The sequence below is a fragment of the Anolis carolinensis genome, chromosome 1 (assembly GCF_035594765.1).
Source record: "Anolis carolinensis isolate JA03-04 chromosome 1, rAnoCar3.1.pri, whole genome shotgun sequence".
NCBI classification, from domain to species: domain Eukaryota; kingdom Metazoa; phylum Chordata; class Lepidosauria; order Squamata; family Dactyloidae; genus Anolis; species Anolis carolinensis.
Window position 1 is genome coordinate 56741433 of NC_085841.1, and position 23332 is coordinate 56764764.

The following is a 23332-nucleotide window of genomic DNA, read 5'->3' on the forward strand; positions in this document are numbered from 1 at the left end:
AAATGTATTATGACAACTGTCCTGCTTTTGACAGGGAAGAATGGACAGAAGCCATCCAGGCAGTAGCAGACAGGCTTCAGAGGCAGGAAGAAGAGAGAATGAACTGTAGTCCAACCTCACAGATAGATAATATTGGAGAGGAGGAGATGGATGCTTCCACAACTCACCATAAAAGAAAGGTAATTAAAGATTGCCTTTGATAAACCTTACATTTTAAAACAGCCTCATAAACTAAGATTGAAATGTAAGAATTTGGAATAATTATGTTCTCCTGTACTTTAAAAAAAATGACAGAATAGATATCAAAGGTACTTAACTCCTGCCAAGTCCCAGTCCAGACCACACATACACAAATAGTTTTGTGTAAATTAGGAAAATTATGGTTCTTACAAACTGTTATTAAGAAAAGTGACACTCAATTAGCACTTATCCTATTGACCATTCTTTTTTTTTTTTTAAATAAATTTTTATTGTGCTCTTATATCTTACATGGAATACAGTGTCATGACCAGTACAAGACAAAACTGAACATAGATAGTGGACATAAAAAAACCCCTCCCATCTTGACAGACACAAACCAAAAGAAAAGAAAAAAAAAAAAAAAAAAAAAAAGAACCAAAACCAAGACACACATATACATTAAAATTGACTTCCATCTATTATCTAGTGTTATTATTATTTTTTCCTTGATACATTCGATATTATTCTATTTCCTCTTAAGTTCAGTCCTTCTTTTGGTCTGAGGCCTAATTCTCGCCCAATGTTACTCATCCAAAGTATATACTTATCATCTATATTATCACCTTAAAGTTTTCATTTCTTAGGTAGTCTTTCATTGGCTCCCAGTTTGTCGCTTTTCTTGGTTTGCCCTGTGTGTTTGATAGTAAGTATGTCAATTTATCCATGTTCATAATTTCCAAAATTTTATTAAACCAGGCATTTATTTCTGGTCTGATTTTCGTTCTCCATTCTTTTGCGTATACTAATCTTGCTGCCGTAGTTAGGTAGCAGAATAGGATTTCTTTGTTTCTATCCTCCAAGTCTAGCATTCCTAATAACAGTATCTTGGGATCTAGATTAATCTTGATTGACAGGATTTTTTGTATATTTTGATGTATTTCTTTCCAGAACTCCTTGGCTCTCTTACAGGTCCACCAACAATGATAGTAGGAGCCTTCCTGATCTCCACATTTCCAGCATTTATTGGAGGTTTTTTTATAAATTTTGGAGAGTTTTTGGGGGGTTAGGTGCCATCTAAAAAAAATTTTGATCCAGTTTTCTTTAAGATCTACCGAGTATGTGTATTTTAGTCTTTTATTCCAACATTTTTCCCACTCTTCTAATTTAATTGGGTACCCAATATTTCTCGCCCATTTGGTCATGCATTCTTTGATGCTGACTTGCTCTGTATTCCACTCTAATATTTTTTTATAAATTTTCGATATAATTTTGGATTCTAATTGTATAATTTTATCCCAGCATGTTTCTTTGTCTTCGAATCCTATCTTCTTGTCTATATTAAAGTACTCTTTAATTTGGGCATATTGGAACCACCCTATGTTCTTAAAATCCTGACTTAGCATTTCCTGTGTTTTGGGTTCAAAAATTCCCTTTTCTTTGGTCAATATATCCTTATATTTTGGCCAGAGTATTCCTCCCATTTCTCTTCTTTGACATGCCTCTAAGGGGGAAACCCATAGAGGTGTTTTCAGGAAAATCCTTCTCTTATACTTATCCCAGATCTTTATTAGGGATGACCGAATAAAATGATCCCCAAAGTTTCTGTCTATTTTTCTTTTTTCATACCATAAATAGGCATGCCATCCAAAGCGGAGGTCTGCTCCTTCTAGCGTCAATAATTTCGTTTTTTTTAGCGTAGTCCAATCTCGAATCCACATTAATCCGCAGGCCTCGTGATATAATTGTAAATCTGGGAGTGCCAGTCCCCCTCTTTTTTTTTCGTCAATCATGTATACTCTTTTAATTCTAGGTTTTTTGTTTGACCAAATAAATTTGTTTATATCTTTGTTCCATTTTTTGAATCTAACTGCATTTCTAATTATCGGGATGCATTGAAATAAGAAAAGCATCTTCGGTAGGATTGTCATTTTCATTGCCGCTATTCTCCCCATGAATGATAGTTTCTGATCTTTCCAGGTTGCTAAATACTTCTGAATATCCTTCCATCTCGTATCGTAATTGTTTTCTATCAGTTGTGAGTTCTTGGCTGTCAATATTATGCCTAAGTATTTTATTTTTTTACTAACTTTAATTCCGGAAACTGTTGTTAATTCGAACTGTCTTTTCACAGTCATATTCTTTGTTAGGAAGGTGGTCTTGTCTTTGTTTATTTTAAGTCCTGAAATTTTCCCGAAATTTTCTAGTTTATTTAGCCAATTGCCTACCGTTCTGACTGGCTCTTCTATGATACAAATTAGGTCATCGGCATAAGCCTTAATCTTATATTGTTCCTTTCTAATTTTTGCTCCCTTTAATTCTGTGTCCTCTCTGATTGAATTAATTAATGTTTCTAATGCAAAGATGAATAGTAAAGGGGAGAGTGGGCAGCCCTGCCTGGTTCCTTTTGAGATTTTGAATTTTTTTGATTCTATTGAATTTATTCTTATTGTGGCCTCTTGTATTTCATATATTTTGTTGATAGCATTATTGAATCTATATCCCATATCTAATTCATTAATTAATATTTTAAAAAAATCCCAATTTAAACTGTCGAAAGCCTTTTCCATGTCAATCGCTAATAGAGCTATTTCTTCCTTGTTACTTTTTTCGTAATATTCAATGATATCTACAATTTCCCTTACATTATCTTTTAGTTGTCTCCCTGGAAGGAAACCTGATTGTTCTTCTTTTATCCAGTCCTTTAGAACTTCTTTCAATCTGTCCGCTAAGATGCTTGTAAATATTTTATAATCTTGATTCAAAAGTGAAATAGGTCTATAATTCTTCACGTTTTGGGGATCTTGACCTTCTTTATGAATCATTGTAATTGTAGCGAGTTTCCACGAATCTGGAATTTCATTGTTATCTAGGATCCTATTCATAATTTTTTTTAAATAAGGGGTTAGTTCGTCAATGAAGACTTTATAATATATCCCCGTGAGTCCATCTGGGCCTGGTGCTTTGTTCCCATCTATTTTTCTAATTATTTTTTTGATTTCTTGCTCAGAAATTTCTTTATTTAATTTTTCCCTTTGTTGATCCGTTATTTTGGCTAGTTTTTGCTTGCCTATAAAACTCATAATTTCCTCCTTTTTTATTTGGTCCTTGGTATATAATTTACTGTAAAATTTGTTGAACTGTTTAACTATCTCTTGTTCTGTAGTGTAATGTTTACCTTCTGCTTTTATTTCTGTTATATGTTGGGATTGTTTTTTCCTTCTAATTCTCCAAGCCAACCATCTACCTGGTTTATTGGCGTGCTGAAAATGTTGTTGTTTAATATACCTTAGTTTTTTTTCCAATTCTTCCAATTCTAGATTTGTCTTTTGTTTCTTAAAGATTTCTAGTTCTTGTTTTATTCTTTTGTCTCCTGGGGCTTCTTTTAACCTTTTTTCCTTAATTTTAATTTCCTCTAAGACTTTGTTGAGAGCTTCTCTTCTCTGCTTATTTTTTTGAGCAGTCTGTTGTATAAAGTGACCCCGCATTACCGCCTTACTGGCTTCCCATACTATTTGCTGCGCTACTTCATCTGAGTCATTTATCTTAAAATATTCCTTAATAATTTTCTTATTCTTTATAATATCCTCCTCTGATTTTAGCAAATTGCCATTTAGTCTCCAGGTTCGTGTTTTCTGGGTTTTGTTTATTATAAATTCTATTGGGCAGTGGTCTGAGTAGTTTCTCGGCATAATTCTAATTTTTGAAATTTTGGGTATAAGTGAAGTTGACATCCATGTCATGTCTATACGGGACCATGACTTATGCCTGTTAGAGAAAAATGTGTAATCTTTTTCTAGCTGATGATGGATTCTCCAGGCATCTTTTAGGTCCCAATCTTGTAGTAGTTTTTGGAAATTTATCGGTAATTTTCCATTTTTTAATTTCTTACCTCCATTACCGTCTCCTTTTTTATCTAAGTCCGGATCTATTATCCCATTGAAGTCTCCCATTATTATTAATTCTTCAAATTCTTGTTCAGCTATTTTATCTTTTAATGTGCTAATAAAATTTGTTTTAGGGCCGGTTGGAGTGTATACATTACATACCAGGAGTATTTTGTTATAGATTTTAATTTTTACTCCAATCATTCTCCCCTCCTCATCTTTGAAAGCCAATTCTGATATCCATTTGGGGTTTACATATGTAACTACCCCTCTTTTTTTTTCGGGAGCTGATGAGATATATTCATTTCCGATACTTTTATTGATTAAGTGCCCAGCATGTCTCTGGTGGATATGGGTCTCCTGAAGAGACACTACATCAAATTTGCATCTTTTAAGGTAATTGAATAAAATTTTCCTTTTATTTGGTGAATTTAAACCATTAATATTATTTACATAACCTTTTAATTCCATAATTTAGGGTTGATTGGCTGCCTCCTCCCCCCGTAGCTCCATTTCCTGGGTTTGTGAATTAGTCTCGGGTGTTGGTGAATTAGTTTCAGTCTTTTCTGGAGAGAACATTCTGGGTTTCTTTCTCTTCCTTTCACTGTCTTGTCCGGTTTTGATGGGATCCACTGTTTCTTCCATTAGTTTTTCATAAAAGTCTTTGGCTTTGTCCTCAGTTGTCAGCCAAAATCTCTCCTCTTTATATGTTGTCATGATACCTTCCCTCCTCTCCCATCTAAATTTGATCTGTCTTTTTTTCAGCTCCTCAGTGAGGAAGAGATATTTTCTTCTTTTTTGTATTGTACTTGTGGGAAATTCTTTAAGTATTGTCACTTTTTCTCCTTTGTATCTAATAGTATTTTTACTACTGCTTTTGAGTACTTCCTCCCTGACTTTTCTCTTTGAGAACTGTACTATTGCATCTCTAGGTACATGATTCTTTTTTGAGAAATTTGTTGTTATTCTAAAGGTTCGGTCAATGTTTTCTTCCATCTCTTCATCAGTAATTTGGATCAGGTCTGCCAGTAATTGGGTTATTACTAGCTTCAAATTTTCTCTTGGCTCTTCTGGGAGGTTTCTAATTCTTATTTGGAGGTCTAATTCTTTTTGTTCAATTTTTTCCTGTCTTGCTTCTAGTTTTGCGTTTTTCATTTCCAAAATGTCTATTTTTCTTTCAAGTTTGTCCTGTTTCTTTTCCATTTTATGTTCCTCTTGTTTGATTTCTTTAATACTCTTTTGAATATCCTTCATTTCCTTTTTCATTCCTATTAGTTCCTCCGATAAGTCCCTCTGTATGTTTAGCATTTGCTCTTGGAATGATCTTTGATTTTCTGTAATTTTCTGAAGTTCTTTCATAATGTCCTTTAGATTTGGGTCCCCCGGCAATGAGTTTCTTCTTTCAAACACTTTTCTATCCTCCATCCTTCCCTTCTGTGTCGCCATTTTTATTATTATTTTTTTTTTTTTTTGATTATCTCTATTGGTTGGATTAATTGTGATGGGTAGTGGGTAAAGTCTTTAGGTCCTAATTTTAATTGGGTCCACTATTCTGTAAGATAAACCTATGGGGTATGATCTTTTAAGCTCACTCTAGAGCCTTCTGGTTGATGATCCCTTCTCCCACCTTCTTTTCTGTCCCTCCTTCCGTTCGTCTGCTTCTCCTCCTCGTCTGTCCTCTCCCCTCCGTCTGCTTCTCGTCCTCGTCAACGTCTACTTCTCGTCCTGGGTCCTGTCCTTATTCCTCGTCCGCCTCTCCTTCTCGTCCTCGTCAGCGTCTGCTTCTCGTCCTGGGTCCTGTCCTTATTCTTCGTCCTCTTCCCCTTCTGGCTCCGTTTGGGTTCCGTCTGAACTTATGTTTATTTATTATTATTATTATTATTTTTGTCCGTTATAGATCTGCCGCTCGAGTTTCTTTCCGTTTTAACCTATCTGGAATGCCTTTACCTCGCTGTTGCTCTTAATGTGAATCGCCTTCCCTTCTCGGGCTCTCCGTCGCCCTCTGCCCGGGCTGCTTGCTATTGCTCCTTCTGGTCCGTCTCCTTTTGTCTCCCCTTCCTGTTGTGCGCTGCTGAAATCTTGCCGGATTCCTCCTCTAGCCGAGCCCAATATAACACGTGCTGACTACAGGGCTCTGTTGGAACCTTGCCAAAGTTCGCCCGGCTCTCTACTCGACTGCTCCTGAGACACAACAATCCTCTCAAGGTCAGCTGCGGCGCTCTGATCTGATCTCTTAGGGGCGAGGTATTAATCTCTCAAGGCTCTTTTTTCTTTTTTTTCCCCCCCTTCCTTGCCTGGCGTGTACAGGTATTTTTTTTCCCCAATTCCCTGGGTTGCTTATATTTCTACAGGGTTAAACCCTCTGGTTTTCTTTAAGTTAAGTTGCCTGTTTGTCTGTTTGTCTGTTTATCAACCTTCTTGGTTGGTCCCTTAATTGTTGGCTATTTGTCGCTTCGTCCCGTCCGCCACCCTAGGACCCTCGTCCGGACCCCCTGGGCTGCTCTCCTTGAGGGAAAACAGTTCTCTGGGGTCGTCGGCGGGGCTCCAGAGGTTTAGTTGGGTTTAGTATTCTTTGAAGCTGCGTCTTTTATATTTGGGCTTCGCTTAAGCTCCCCTTAAGTTCCTTCCTTTTCTTTTGTACCAACGGCCTCAGATTCTAAACCTCTGTTCTTCTGTTCCTGAAAATGCCTTTTCTCATACACCAGTTATAGATTTCTGTTTCATGAACTCACGTTTCATGTGTCGTCTTTTCCTCTTTTTTTTTTCAATGAAAAGTACGGCTAGGCAGGCTGTTTGCGGGAACGGATCACCGCCCGCGCGGCTTTGTCCCCGTCCGCTGCCCCCTGTCCCTCGTCCGGACCCCCTTGGCTGCTCTCCTTGAGGGAGAACAACTCTCAGGGATCTTCTATGGGGCACCAAGGGGGTTAGCTGCCTCCTGAGCCTCGATCCGCTCAGGAGGGGGAGCTTTTAGCTCTACCTGGACGTTCTGAGAAGCCGGTGCTCAAAGAGCCCTCAGCCAGCCGCCATGTCGCCGTACCCGGAAGTTTTTCCTATTGACCATTCTTTATAGAAAAGTCTAAAAATATATATCTAGAGTATTTGCTGCTGTGCAGTATTATGACTTTATTCATCCACCTAAAAGCAAGCATCTTTTTAGTGACATATGCAAGCATAAGTCTATTTATATATGTATTTTGTCTTGTCATTGTGGACATTAGTATTTTCTTCCACCATTCCTAATGATTTAACATTCCTCAACAGGCATGGTTTTGCTGTAGTAGCCCCTCTGAGTGGCTATTCCTTGCCTGGTGGAGAGCTCAGAGTGTCACAGATTGAGATATCTTCAGTTTGTGTCTGATTATGGAGCACAGTCAGTCCCCTCCCTGTCCCTTCCCTCACTTTCCATAAACCACAGAATTGCTGCTCAGGAGGGCTGTCACAGAACAACCATGTGTCCTAAGAGTAGTACAAGGGAGGCATAGTTGGGCAATGTAGGATCTTGATTAGGGTTAGTCAGTGGCTGTGGAATCTCAAGGCACAATTGTGGGAATATTTTCTAGTGAAGGGACATGTATTAACATTCTAGCCCTAGTATCCAGTGTGGACCCTGTCCAACAGCTTCAGAGATGGGGGAAAGCTATAGGAAGGTGGTATCACACCTATGTACATTATGGCCACAATCTTGCTTCAGAAGACGGTACAACAGCTCTGTCATCATAGCTATGCCACCTGCTGCAGGCCCTCAAAATTCACATTAGAGGTCAGGCAGTTGCACCAGTCAAATGAATTATGTGACACTGGAAAGGGAACACCCCCTCACATGAGTGGAGTGCAATACAGAAAACAGAGGGACCATCCCACTGCTTTTTGCACTGTGCTTTAGTGGCGGGAGGGGGCTGGATGTGCCATCAGTCAGTGCCCTACTCTCCAGCATCTCAGAACTCCTTTGACTGAAGTGGCTTCTCAGGTAGTTTGTAAAGACTGAATTGAGAGCTATAGTTATTCCAACAAAGCTCTGTCACTGTAGCTACACATTGTAGCTCCAGCATTGTTGCTATGTTTGATGAGGCAGAACCTTGGCTGTTTTTTTTAAATGTATCTCTTCTTCTTTTACTCTTCCTCCTCCCAACTCCTGCCTTTCTTTTAGTATTGAGACCCAACATAGTTCACAGTCAAATAACTTGTTCCATTAAGAACAAAATGAATAAGGCAATCATTTTAACATGACAACCAAATTAAAAGTGGGGGGAAATGGGCTCAATGTCCCCCAAGAAGAGTGTCTTCTCCAGCTGCCAGTCACCTACCAATAATGTAATTTATTTTTTAAATTAATTTTCATTGGTTTATAAGAAATTAAACAAGAATATCAAAAGATAACATGGTTCCAATACTATCAAATACTACAATGTTATAAAGAAGATGTCAAAATAGCAGAGCCGGCCCTAGGTATTTTTCAAGTTTAGGCGAACAGAATTTTGGTGCCCCCCCCCCCAAACCAATCACTGAAAAATAAAAGCGTTGGATAAGCGAAAATTTTGGATAATAAGGAGGGATTAAGGAAAAGCCTATTAAACATCAAATGACATTAAGATTTTAAAAATTAAGCACCAAAACATCATGTTTTACAACAAATCAACAGAAAAAGCAGTCTCGACTGCACCCCCGTATGTTTTGCGCCCCGAGCGACCGCTTAATTCGCCTCATTGTTGGACCGGGTCTGCAAAATAGGTTTCAGTTAACATTTAGGAACATGAGAACTAATTATGCAAAAGAAGAAAAAAAATATTAAGACATTATACCAAATGTTATTACAATGGACGACAGAAGAAGAGCAGATTAAAGACTGTCAAGTTAAATGGGCCAAAGATCTCAGGCATAATATAAACTTAAATCAGTGGGAAGAAATATGGAACAAAAAATTAAAATTTACTGCACCCACTGAGATACGAGAGAATTGGTACAAAATGCAGTTCAGGTGGTATTATACCCCAGCCAAAATAGCCAAATTTAACAGACGGATATCTAATAAGTGCTGGAAATGCGATAAAGAGATAGGAACCTTTTACCACCAATGGTGGAAGTGTAAAAATATTAATAGGTACTGGAAAAATATACATCAGATAACACAATAGTGTAATTTATAAGAGTTTATTTTTCTTGTTAGCATACAGACAGATGGGAAAGGGAACTCTCTTACATTCTGCTATGTTTGTGGGAACAAGTTAAGAACTTTCTCTGAAGATCTAAAACATAGATAAAAAACATAAAGAGAAAAAGTGTCCTTCAGATAGCCTGGGTCAAGGTTGCATTGGGCATCATATATCATAATCAACACTTTATATGATTTGTGGCAGTTGATCTGTGGAAATACATAACAGCTGCATTAGCAATTCCATAAAAAGATCATTTCCGAGGAGCTCTGTGTGTGTGTGTGTGTGTGTGTGTGTGTGAATAGGAAACCAGTTCATTTCAGTGTTCTTTGTGGGCTCTTTGCAGATTGCTATAAAGATTTTTTACATACACAGAGCAAGCTTTTGAAACCTTTTGAGTACTATGCAGAAATCAGGAATTCCCACTCACTTCAGAAGAGATTTTTCATCATATATTTAATCTTTTAGAAGTTGTGTAAGTCTTCAGTTTGCTCCTGACTACTGTGGCAAAAGTAGTTCAATGATCCTTTTTCTTGTTTTCTAGCATCTGTGCACAGTGAGCACTAGCATTTTTTCTTTTGATTTTAAACCTGGGTTTTGAATTTCTGTATGATTTATCCTAGAAACATTGTCTTTTGTTTTAGTTCAAAATCATTGATTCCTCTCACATGTGTTTTCCTTATACTTACTTTGCTCTTCTTCAGATAGCTGAAATTTTTCACTGTGAAAATTATCTGCAAATTCTGTGCTCAAACAAAATAAATAGGCTGATGCTTGGCATTATACGGCAGTCTGTTGCTGGCATGCTATATGATCAGCAGACCATATACATTCAGAAAATCTTTCCATGCGGAGCTTCAGAGCCGGGAGCATTATGGTGTTAAAGAAAGCTTAGTGAGCTGTCGTATTTCACCATCCCTTGGCTCCTCTGTAGTTGATAATAATTCTTAAACTGGCAGCAGCAAAACCATTCAAACTAGTTTAATCATTATTCTTCTGTGTAATGCATAGGCACATATAGCATCTAGGATTACCAACATTTTATATATTCTGGCATGCTCCCTTGGCAAAAACATGTGTGTTTATGTATGATGTACTTGTAAAAGAAGAATTAGCTGAAGATGTATTGTCATATCAGCTCTTTATCTCTGTGTAATACAGTGTGATCTATATCCTTGATGTGTGTGTATGTGTTGTTTTTTTTAAGGTTGATAATGATAGTATTTGATGGCAGGACAGAAGTATTTTAATGAATACAACATCTGCAAGGTGTAAACCCTACTAATTCATGGTCTTGTACTCCATACAGACAATGAACGATTTTGATTATTTGAAACTGCTTGGCAAAGGCACCTTTGGCAAAGTAATTCTGGTCCGAGAGAAGGCAAGTGGAAAATACTATGCTATGAAGATTTTGAAAAAGGAAGTTATTATAGCAAAGGTATGCACCTGTATTATATAATTATATTGATATGTATATTTGGGAATTGACTTTTTCACCCATATCTGTTTATTTAATTTATATCTCACCTTTCTCCTGACACAAGGCCCAGGCCAGTATAAAATGAACCCTGAATGTTTTTGCCAATTGAAACACTAGTAGGATTGTACTACTCTTGATTTAGTGAAGAGCAAGGTGTTGGGAGATTGGGGGATTTATTGACTGCCCCAGAACCCTTTGGGGGCAGACCATGTTGTGGGTGAGGAGTTCTTCTTTCTGTTTCTGTTCAGCCATTTCTCACACAGGGAGGATTTTGATAGGAAAAGGGCAGAGGCCTTAAAGCCCTGCAAGACTTCGATTCAGGCATAATAATAATAATAATTAATAATAATAATAATAATAATAATAATAATAATAATAATAACAACAACAACAACAACAACTTTATTTTTATATCTCGCCTCCATCTCCCTGAAAGAACTCAGCGCGGCTTACATGGGAACAAGCCCGATCCAACAGAGATTAAAACCAAACATAGATTAAAACATATCTCAATAGAATTAAACAACATTATAACAAGATAGTAACATAAAAATAACATCATCAGCAATCAATAGTCTGGGCAGTAATGAGTACTGAAATTAGGAGAGAAGGGACTTAGCAACAGAGTTTCAGAACAGGACAGGTGGACAAAAAATGCAAGGGCCAATAATAAATTAGGAATAAAAGGTTGAAATGGAGAGGTTGTGTTCAGATTCCTCCACTCTATGCCAGAAATACCAATGCATGCAAGATACTGTTTCCTCAGTGCAAATAGCAGCAGTAATCCCTTTGATTCATCTGGATGTGGGAATTGTTCCTTTCAAAAAAAAATCCATTGCTTTCTGCCTAACAGCAAATATATAAAGTTGTACAAAAGAACTCTTAGAGTAAGCCTTATAGGCCTTAGTGCTATGGTGTTTTTCTTGCTGCTAGAGTCATATCCAACTTTCCACAAATAATATTAAAACCTATTTAAATGGTCCAGATACTTTTACTGGTGTATTCCGTGGTAATATTTCATTTTTAATAATTGACATATGGATTAAAATAGACATTTCCCCCCAGTTCTAGTACTATTTTTCACAATTCAGTTTCAAAATGTTTACTACTGCTGTAGCGACATTACTGTATATTAACCAAATGCTGTGGCAGTAATAGAGAGAGGACTGGGTTTTTTAAACAAAATTATGGTTTATTATTTTGATATTTGGGGTAATCTCCTTCCTCTTTTTGTAGTTTTTTCTTAGTGATTTAATTTTAACTTTTGAATAATTTCTGTTGAAATTAATTATTGAAATAACATTGTTTACTTTTTAGGATGAAGTGGCTCACACACTTACAGAAAGCAGAGTATTAAAAAATACTAGACATCCCTTTTTAACGGTGAGTATAGACAATTAATAGAACACAGTTAAAATATCCCAAAGTTCAATGCTGGTTTTAAGGGCATACAAAACAGTGATGCTAGCTGCCTCTCAGATAGTCAAAAGGGAGTCAGCTTGCATGTTTTTTGGATGTAACCATATGATAAGTATAATTCCTAATGTTTTCAAACAATCTTTCAGAAGACTTTCTATAATCATGAGAACCACTACCACTACTATTATTAGTAATTATTATGTTATTTACTCCATACTTTTTCCAAAACTCAGTGTTGAGGGGGCTTACAAATTAAAATTAGTATAATGTAGCTAAGAGCATATAAAAGATCATAGAATCATAGAAAAATAGAGTTGGAAGAGACTACATAGTCCAATCCCCTGTCATGCAGGAAAAGCACCATCAAAGTATCCCTGACAGATGGCCATCCAGCCTCTGTTTAAAAGTTTCCAAGGAAGGAGCTTCCACCACACTCTGAAGCAGAGAGTTCCACTGTTTAACAGGTCTCACAGTCAGGAAGTTCTTTCTAATATTCAGGTGGAATATCCTTTCTTGTAATTTGAACCCATTGCTCCAAGTGCTAGTTTCCAGGGCAGCAGAAAACAAGCCTGCTCCCTCCTCCTTATGACATTGTTTCACATATTTCTACATGACTATCATGTCTCCTCTCAACCTCTCTGTTGCAAGCTAAACATACCCAGCTCTTTAAGATGATCCTCATAGGACATGGTCTCCAGACCTTTGATCATTTTAGTTGCTCTCCTCTGGACCTTCCAGTTTATTAATATCTCTTTTAAACTGTGGTGTCCAAAATTGGATGCAGTATTCCAAGTGAGGTCTAATCAAAGCCAAATAGAGAGGTACCATGACTTCCCTCGATCTAGATACTATACTCCTTTTGAAGCAGCCCAAAATCTCATTTACTTTTTTAGCTGCTGCATCACACTGTTGGCTCGTGTTCAACATGTTGTCCACAACGACTCAAAGTTCTTTTTCAGATGTACTATTGTCAGACCAGACATCCACCCATCCTGTAGCTGTACATTTCATTGTTTCTGCCTAAGTGAAGTATCCTACACTTCTCCTTGTTGAAATTAATTTTGTTAATTTTTGGCCCAGCTCTCTAGTCTATTGATGTCCTTTTGAATTCTGTCTTTTGGAATATTAGCTATCCCTCCCAATGTGGTGTCATTTGCAGACTTGACAAGCACGCCCTCTAAACCTTCATGTCAGTGGTTCTCAACCTGTGGGTCCCCAGATGTTTTGGCCTTCAACTCCCAGAAATTCTAACAGCTGGTAAACTGGCTGGGATTTCTAGGAGTTGTAGGCCAAAACACCTGGGGACCCACAGGTTGAGAACCACTGCTCTAAGTCATTAATAAAGACCATGAACAGCATCAGGCCCAGGACAGAACCCTGTGGCACCTCACTAGTCACTTCTTTCCAAGATGAAGATTAACCATTGGTGAGCATCCTTTGGGTCTGGTCACTTAACTGATTACAAATCCACCTAATCGTAGTATTATCTAGCCCACATTTGACTAGTTTGTTTGAAGGAAGATCATGGGAAACTTTGTCAAAGCCCTTATTGAAATCAAGATATGCTACATCCATAGCATTCTCTGCATCTGCCAATCTTGTAACCGTATAGAAAAAAAGATATAAGATTAGTCTGGCATGATTCTTTTTTGAGAAATACATGTTGACTTAGTAATCACAGCATTATTTTCTAAGTGATTATAGATGCCTCCAACATTAAATAGAATTAAACTATTAACCACACTAAAATGGTTTAAAACACATAAAAAATTGAAGACAATAAAATGAAAACAATACAACACCCCCAAATTCTTTTCTTAAAAAATGTTCAGAAATAAAGCTTATTGGAAGAAAAATGTTAGTTGATATCCTATATCACAGAAATAGTTATAAATGCTTAACTATGCATCTTTACTTTAACAGCCAGCAACTACAACAAGCAATAATATTTTTAGCTGATATGAATAGTGAATGTGTTTATTGTTTTTAATAGTATTGGAAAATGAATTAGAGAAAACGTTAGGGAGCACTGAAAATAGACATTTATTTTGCACAAGAATAATCAGTATTTGAAAGTACTCACTTTGACCCGTCGTTGAGGATTGTGACTTCATATTATCTATAAAGCATATTGGTAAGTAATAAAATATATTTAATTAATGTCAGTTAGACAAGGCATGACAGGACTCCAATAAACGTAAAGAGAAAAGATTCTGGAGTGTGGTGAGATATATGCATCAGAAGCTATGTTATGAAGGCTTCCCAGTGACTACTATTCATAGTAGTAACAACAACATTTTATTTCTTACCCCTCTCTCCTCCGAATTAAAATATAATGGATTAAAGTAAAATACATTACATAGTGAAAAACATAAAACTGTTTTAATCACATTGATTAAAAATACATACACATAAAATTAAAACACATGTTAATTACTGCAGCCTGGTGCTTTCTCTGGTAAATCCAGTTGTTGCCAGGATCCAGGACATTTTTGATGGTGAAGTATATGCCTCAGAAGCTATGCTTTGAAGGCTTGCCAATTATATGTGTTAGCGTCCTCAGGATGGTGTTGGGTGAAACAGATGGGGTACATCAGATCTTATCAACTTTGTAATTGTAACATGTTTATTTAAACATAAGATAGAAGCAGTACTGGCCATCTCATTTAAGAACTTAATATATGTTGTAGTTACTTGTGTTCATTATTGTAGGACACCCCTATTGCACAAGTCATAAATATATATTACAGACCAAATCTTTGAATGTTCAATTTTTATATTTGTATTAATAAACAGTTTTTAAAAAGTGAATGGTTTTTTTAAAATAAATATTGGACATGATACCTCAGTTTCTTCTCAGTTACTTACTCCGAGCTATAAAAAGCTTCTGTTCCAGTTTGTTTTTCTGTTCTCGTGACAGCAGCACATTCCTCTCTCTAGGTGTCAGTGACACTGTAGGGTTACTCCAGAGCCGCCAGTGGTGCTATACATTGTAGTGGTCTTGTCTGCTGCCAAGCCTTGGGCCTGCTGTGACTAACCTGTTGCCCAGGGTCCAAAAAAGGAGCATGCCACTGCCTCTTTAGTTGAAGAAGGAGCTGAAACAAGAGCACAAGGAGGAGATGGTATCCATTGAGGCAGGAAGTAGTCTTTGCAAAGGGGAAGAGTGTTCTTCCACTTGTTTACTCATGAGTAAATCAGCCCCTTCCTGTTCTGGGCAGCTGAGAAGGCAAGGAAAAGCACCATCCTCTGCTGTCTCCATAACATGTGCCAAAGAGCTGCCACTGCCATTTTTGGGAGCTGTTAGTGCAAAAGGTCAAAAGTAATGCCACAGCAGGCAGAGTTTTCACATTTACCTATGTGAAAGTCGACCCACATTTTCAGGGTCACTCTTTGTCTAAATCTTTTTACTTTTACACAAGAATATATGGTAAATATATTAAAATATTATAAAGACTTACTCATATTTACTTGTGTCTAATGTGCCATCGAATCTAATGCACGCCTCTAATTTCAAAACCCAGAAACCAAAAAAAAGTATTTGCTGCCAAATGTAATGTGCAGCAGCAAAAAGTGTGCTCTTTGTAATTTGGCCAAAAAAGGTGCACATTACTGTGCTGCCTGCTTAAAATTCCTTTATTATAAACAATGTGTTAGAACACAAAAGCTTCCAGCAATGGAAAAGAAAACATTGGGATGCATCTATACTATAGAATAAATCCACTTTAATTGCCGTGGTTCAATGCTATGAGATCCTGGGGGCTGTAGTTTGACAAAGTTTTGAGCCTTCTCTGTGAAAGAATGCTGATGCCTCACCAAACTACAAATCCCAGGTTTGCATAGCATTAAGTCCTAATCATTTAGTTAGATATGATGTCCCTCAAAGAGAAGCTCTAGGTGCAGCTCCTGAAGCACCTTTCCCTTTTGCTTTGCCTCAGCACTAAGATTACTGTATGATGCAAATCTAAAGTGCACCCCAAATTTGGCAAGGTCATTTAGCCAAAGAAGTTGATCATCAGATTCACGTAAATATGGTAATTAGTGAATAATCAGTGTTCACATGCAAATATCTATATTCATTGTGACAGTTTGAAAACAGATGTGGATGCACAGTGCTTATAATTATCAATATTGATAGTTTATTTACATGAACAGTCACTGGTAACCTTTCCTTGCAAGATATCACTTTCATTTTTCTAGGATTATCTCTTTTCACACATGAATGTCACACTTTACTATATTTTAGGTATATATAGTAGGTTTTATAGCATAGCATGCCTTTATAAATTATGCCTTGACTTGGTTTGTATAGTTTTTGAATACCTATTGAATTTCATTCCAAAATCAGATTCTTTTATGTATCTTAAGGTACACTCACGTCTTTTTAAATTACTTATGGCCTACCCCTGAATAGATAGAAATAGGATAGCATTACTCAAAATAGAAAAAAATCTAATTGTTGGATTTGTACTATTTTTTTGAAGATTGAGTATTCCATTACTCTTTTCCTCCCTTTAAGTCTTTGAAGTATTCATTCCAGACCAAGGACCGATTGTGTTTTGTGATGGAATATGTCAATGGAGGAGAGGTAAGTCAGATAATAAGAAATGTAGTAGTGTTCTAATTCCAAATGATTAAAGCCTAAATGCAGTGTCATGCAAGTGTATGTGAACTAACATGATGAGACATCTCCTGCCCACATCTGGCAGTCAGAAAACCTGATGTCCATATCCTCCAGAGCAGATTTTGATGTTTCATGGAAGAAAGAATTGCCTCTTCCAGTTCTGCTCATATTGGCCAGAAATTCTTTTTTGCATGGCCCTGTGTTGGCAATGCAGGGCTCTGGATCCTTCCTTTTCTTCTTGTTGTTGCAGTAAAAGCCAATCATAACAAGATTCATTTTAAATGGTTAGATCACCTATTATTGTCCTCCATCTATGTGCAGTCATTAGCTTGACTGCCCAGTCAGTAAACACCCTCAAGAGAGCTGCATGGCCATGTAAAATCAACAGAGAGTGTCTGGTTCAGGCCATTGTCTTGATTTTTTTTAATAAAGAGCTAATATTTTCTTGAGTTATAACTTCATAGTTAAAATGTAATTGCAATTGCTCTTTGTTTCCTTCATCTCACTAAGAATATTGTCTTAAGGATATTGGTCTACTGATGACTGCCCCTGGGAAACCTTAAAATATTTCTCTGCTTCATTTATATTGTTTTATCTTCATTGGCCTCTTTGTTTTTATTGATTCAATTAGACAGTTTTACTATCATCTTTAGCATCAGTGTTTCTATTAAAGATTTTTTAAATGTATAAATAAAATATTTTTCGGTTTAAGAAACAATCTTGTTTTTTAAAAGGAGGGTTGTTACACAGAGAGTCACTGAAAACAAAATTCTTCACCTGGGGAAAAATGCAAAGTTTTACTTTCATTTTTATTCTTCATTCCTTCCTTTTTGAATATCACAACACAAGCTTAGTGAAGTAGTTTTAGTAACCCTGATTAAAGCTAACTCTTCTAATTTAATTTTAGATACTGTTGAAAATAGGATTAGGTTTGGGAGAGCCAGAGAAAATTGAGAAATGTCTATCTTTTCCTTTTTGAGTATTGTTGCAGTAATAGTTCTATTGTAACAACAGTGATCATGACACACACTGCTGGCATTTATATCAATTAAATTCAAAGGCCAATAAAGGTGTAATAAAGAATGTGTATAAGTTGGTGCTATTGAACATGATTATGGGTAGTAGACAACCTGCTGAATATTTACAATGGTTTTACAGTACATAAAATTTGTATTAAGGTGATCACATGGCACATGAAGAAGAGTGGGCAAATGGAGGTTATTATGGATAAAAATTAGGAGAAATGAACTCATAATCAAAAATATCAGTCATTTTTGGGCAAAGTATGTTATAGGGAACTCCATGCTCATTCGGTGTTGTGTTATTGCTATAGTACAACACATGAGGTGTCATTCATTGGGTTGGCACAGCCACACAGACATGATGATAGAGAAGCGGAGGAGGAAGAGATGTGGGAAGGTCCAAGTGAGAAGTTATTGCTGGCAACCCCTGAATTAACTGCTGTTAAGATAGATGGTCTTTAGAAAGAATAGAGGAGTGGGGCTTGGTATCCATTATCAAACAGGGTAAAACAGTACTTTTAAGTCACCGTTAATGTGTATAGTACAATATTCTTAAATAAATGAGTTCACTTGGAAGACTGGGTAGTCCCACATGGCTCAATACATACAGTAAAAATATGTCCAGTGGTTTTATTGCTATTTTTTTTAATGGAGAGATGGAACAGGAAAAAAAGTACAAAATGATGATGATGCACTTTTTTTCCTTTGGTAACTGAAGGTTAAATGGGTAGCAAGCAGAATGCCTTAAACAAGATTGGTATATTGATTAAAATGCTGATTTAACAGCTCGTTTTTTCCCCTTGGAAACCTGGAAAAGATAAGCCAGCTGCTGTCTAAGAGTGCTGAGTGTCCACTGAGACTACACGATCTATCATCACAATATGGTGATGAGAGGTGTTTTATGTTTGTGTTAATTTCCCCCACTAAATCAGTAATTATTGCAATCCTGTCCCTGCTGTTTACCCTGCAGCTGTTTTTCCATTTGTCGAGAGAGCGGGTGTTCTCTGAGGATCGCACACGCTTCTATGGTGCAGAAATCGTTTCTGCTTTAGATTATCTGCATTCTGGAAAGATTGTGTACCGTGATCTCAAGGTAAAAAAAAAAGAGTAATGAAAATGTTGTTTTTGAAAAGACTACTGGGACAAACACAAAGTAATTATAAAGTTATGCTATTTTGAATAAAGTAACAACTATGAGAGACCAAATTGTTCTGTACGCTGACATGAATCAGGATGATGAAAATTCCATTTCATACTGTAGTTTAGATTCTATCCATTGGCTAAATAAAGGATGCAAAACCTTTATGCTTTCTTCATAAGAGACATCTGAAGGCTTTCATGGCTGGAAGTGTTGTGTGGTTTCCAGGCTATAGGGCACCATTTTATCCTAATGTTTCATCTGCATCTGTGGCTGGCATCATCCTCTGAAGATGCTAGCCACAATACCAACTCTTAGAATTATTATGGGTCTCCATAAACAAAGAAAAGTGATCATGCTGACTAGTGTAAGGTTAACAGACCTTGGGTATGATGAGTCATTCTAAACTTTGCTCCACATCTGGAAATCTTGTGAGTTCCCTGATTAACACAGTGTCAATCATGTTGCTTTGCTTAAATAAAGACCCATAGTCACTTCTGAATTTCAAAAACGTAGACACTTATAGGAGTTGTGGTGAAGGGGCTTGTAGTGAAAAATACTAATTGTACATCTAAAATTATGTAATAAAAACACTTCGTTTTGTCATCTGGTACACAAGACAGGTAGGGATAACATTAGAGTTCTTAATTCGTAGGGTATTTATTTTGACTCCCATCCAAATAAGAAAGGGTGCTTCAAACCTGAATTTCTTTTCAGTGTGGTTGGATACTTCCAGGAAACAGAGAAAGACATTTTAATACAAGGATTTACATTAAACATTGTCTTATTTTATTTCTCTTCTCATCTTCTCTTCTTAGTCTTCCTAAGAATAGTAGTTGATGTCACTAATCATCTATTAATATTTTGTATGTTTATAAGAACTCTAATGTGACAGAGACTACTTATAGGTTAATAATAATAATAATAATAATAATAATAATAATAATAATAATAATAATAATAATAAACTTTATTTATACCCCACCACCATCTCCCCAACGGGGACTCGGGGCGGCTTACATGTGGCCATGCCCAGAACAATACAATATAACAAAATATAAAAACAACACATAATAACACAATTAAACAATACAGTAGATAATAATATACATTACAACACAAAATCAGAAAAGCAATAAAAACCAGGGCGGGCCACATGAACACTAAGTTAAAACTCGGGGTGAGAAAGAAATAAGAATAAAAACCACGGGGAAAAGGGACATAAGATAGTGGTACAGTCTCGAGGATAGATATTGGAGGGGAGCAACAAAAAAGAAGTATATGACAGTTACTCTCCAAAAGCACAATGGAAGAGCCATGTTTTTAAGTCTTTCTTGAAGGCTAGTAATGTGGGGGCTTGCCTAATCTCACCGGCAGTGATTCCTACCATTAACCTTATCACTTCTCATTAACCCCCTTATCTTGGGTGAAGTAAAGATTATATGTGGAAAATAAAGTGGTTCTAAAAAGGGAGCAGTGTATGTACATCTGTGTTAGGGTCCTTTTTTAAAAAAACAAAAGAACAAAACCAAACATCTTTTAAAAGCCTCTCATATGTGGATGAATATTGGTGGTAGATAGCTGGGATTCAACAGATCTCCTGATAAGTTCATTCAGTTCTTAATCACTAAACAGGAAAGACTTTATTTTCAGAACTTCTGTTTAAGCAATACTAGACTAGCTCAATATACTCATCTAAATAAACATCTCCATTGGCCAACACACATTTTGGTGCCTAAAATGTTAGATCTGTTTCTAGGTATATTTGACCTGCTGATTTCAATTGTTGATTTCAGTTTCACCCTGTCTGCTCTTGTTTTTGTGATACAGAACATATGCCGTGGATCAGTCTTCATCTGTTCACTCATAGAAAATCATGACAGTCATATTTAAGAAACTAGAGCTGATGCAGTCTATCCAATGCAATTTTCTGAATCAGTGCCCCAAATAACCCTAGGAATAGGCCTAAAAACGAAGACACCAATAATTTTTTGTGTTGGGCTGTATATTTTTTTTTCAAAACATAGTCTGTGTTTTAGAAGAATAGTGATTCTCATTTTGGATCTGTTCATGTATGTTTGTTAGCTGGCAATAAGATAATAACAGTATTCATCACTATCAATCCAGGCATGGCTTGTTTTAGGCTGGGAGTAAATAGTTTTTCTTTCCCTTCACTCTGTGGGCAAAATTGGGCCACACAGCACTAGAACATGAGTGAGTGAGGACTGCCCCTTCCTCTACCCTCTGAATTTAATCTGAAGGCCTGAAAGCCACTCCAGGCATTAATGAAAGTGACTTTATGACACTTCCAGTTCCTGGAATTGGCCAAAAAACAGCACATTTTCACAGTTTGGCAAGGGAGGTTGATGTTTGCAGACTGGGTGACATTTGCAGGCAAAGGAAGCCAAATCACTGCTACCTTTTGGTGGCAGTTTGAGTTGGGGGAATATAATGGACCAAAAATGCAGTTCTTCTTTGAGCATATATATTACAATTATGATATGTATATGTGCCTTCATTTTTGGCAACCCTATTGATTTAATAGGATTGTCTTAGACAAGGAATATTTAGTATTAAGGGCCAATTAAAAAATATCAGATTTTGAAAACTATTATTTACCCATCTGTGAAATAGTAGATTGATAGGCAAAAAAACCCCAAAAACAAAAAAACATACAGAAAAGATTTCGCCCAATTTGAGGAAACCTGCAGTGACTTTTAATAAAAAGGCGGACAAGCTGAATCTTAGCTGCATTGAGGGTTATGGTTATTCAAATCTCATGTCTCATCTCGTTTTGTTCTAAATTGTAATAGCATTAAATGTGATAAACTTTTTTTAAAAAAAAATAGATTCTTCCATTAAAATGTTTAAAATACTATCTTATATATTTGTAAAATGCAGTTAGAAAATCTAATGTTGGATAAAGATGGACACATAAAAATTACAGATTTTGGACTTTGCAAAGAAGGAATCACAGATGCAGCTACTATGAAAACATTCTGTGGCACACCAGAGTATTTGGCTCCTGAGGTAAGTCAGCATTTTGCTTTGTACATTTAAGTATGTTAGATTTTATTTAATTACAACAATGCGAGGGACCATGTGGTATATAGGTGTTGTTGGACTGCAGTTACCATCAACCCTAGCCAGTATGACTAATGGCAAGGGATGATGATATTTGCAGTCCAGTAGTATAGATATGTGCCTTGTCTTTGATTTGTATATGTAAATATAATAGAACACTAAATTCTATATTCAAATATTGGATCTTTTAGACACTCATGCTTTAAGCATTAGTACAATTATTTTAATTCAAATATCATGTAACAATCAGACCCATCATATAGCAGATTGAATTAGTATTCTTTGTATAGGTTCATTCCTGTATAGGTTGTTCATAGTTTGCTTCAGAGACCAAAATACAATATTCAGTATCATTTAGTGATTAATGTATTTTACTGAAGTGTGATTTCTGGGTTTATATTTGCTGAAAATCCTAAATATTATTTGGTTAATTATATGGACTTTTAGCTTTTCTATTGAGATAGCAATACTTGCTCAGCCTTCTAATTGTAAAACAGTTTGACAGTCAAATTTCACTCATATGCAGGTCTCAACAAAATTAAAAGTGTTAAATACATTTTTGGCAGTTCACTTTTATTATGCCCAGTCCTCAAATGTATGAGCAGATAATCATCTGAATGTTAGTTATTTTTCACATGCTTGTGTGATCACACAAAAAGTACATGCTAAAAAGAAGCAGATGGTGACAGATGGGGAAGGTTGAATAAGGTGGTTTTGGAAACCTAGAAAAATGCACTGCTGTAATAGTGTAAAAATAAAAAAATATTTGATTGCTAAGACAGAGTTAACAAAACAAGGACTTGGGGATTAAACTTTGATTGTAATTAACATGTATTTTACAGTAATCCTGATAAAATTCATGTGTCACTGTCAAAATTTTATCCTGTTATATACCTTTTGTAAGGAATAATTACGAACATGATTGTGTACATGTTCTAGGCAATAAGAACCACTGAAATGACTAAACCTTACTTTTGAATAAATATATGTAGCATTTGGTCATTAAAATAATAAAATTTAGCCATAATAATAATCTCCAGAATAATTTTACTTCAGTTTTTGAAGACAGTATTTTTGTAGATCTCTCTTTTGATGCTGCAAAAGATTTATTTTGTCAAGCTAAATTGAAATGACTACATATGTCTATCATAATCCATATACTGAAATGCAAGCAAAAATATAAATATTGTTTCCAATTTCAATAGTCAAATTTTTACTGCAATAGTGTCATAATTATATAGTATTTTCTCCAGTGAAGTTTACTTAGTGACAACTATTCATTTTTAGATATCACGTGAAAGATCTCTCTTTCTGGGGGCATTTATTTCATTCAGTGGCCTGGCTTTGATTG

General features: G+C 36.2%; 2 protein-coding genes across 5 annotated transcripts in view; one reads left to right on the forward strand and one right to left on the reverse strand.

Moving 5' to 3' along the window:
- Window positions 1–23332, forward strand: part of akt3 (AKT serine/threonine kinase 3) — a 219739-nt gene that overhangs the window by 172669 nt on the left and 23738 nt on the right. For all 4 annotated transcript variants that reach the window (XM_062974929.1, XM_062974934.1, XM_062974932.1 and 1 more), the window contains 6 exons: window positions 35–179; window positions 10524–10655; window positions 12015–12080; window positions 16633–16701; window positions 18730–18852; window positions 21799–21927. In XM_062974929.1, coding sequence (XP_062830999.1) covers window positions 35–179; window positions 10524–10655; window positions 12015–12080; window positions 16633–16701; window positions 18730–18852; window positions 21799–21927 — 664 coding nt within the window. The remainder of the gene's footprint in view (window positions 1–34; window positions 180–10523; window positions 10656–12014; window positions 12081–16632; window positions 16702–18729; window positions 18853–21798; window positions 21928–23332) is intronic.
- LOC103280055 (uncharacterized) lies at window positions 4446–7779 on the reverse strand. The gene is made up of 2 exons (XM_062968527.1): window positions 7724–7779; window positions 4446–5583 (listed from the first exon to the last, which is right to left on the reverse strand). Exons 1-2 carry the CDS (start codon window positions 7777–7779, stop codon window positions 4539–4541), a joined length of 1101 nt encoding a protein of 366 aa, XP_062824597.1. The 3' UTR covers window positions 4446–4538.

What these genes read in the sequence shown, in the direction of transcription:
- LOC103280055 (XM_062968527.1), bottom strand. Translation starts at nt 7,779, where the DNA reads ATGACAGAGCTGTTGTACCGTCTTCTGAAGCAAGATTGTGGCCATAAT. An exon ending in TGTGGCCATAATGTACATAG is followed by an intron (nt 5,584 to 7,723) that starts GTGTGATACCAC and finishes TAGGACCTAAAG; the next exon opens with ACTTTACCCACTACCCATCA.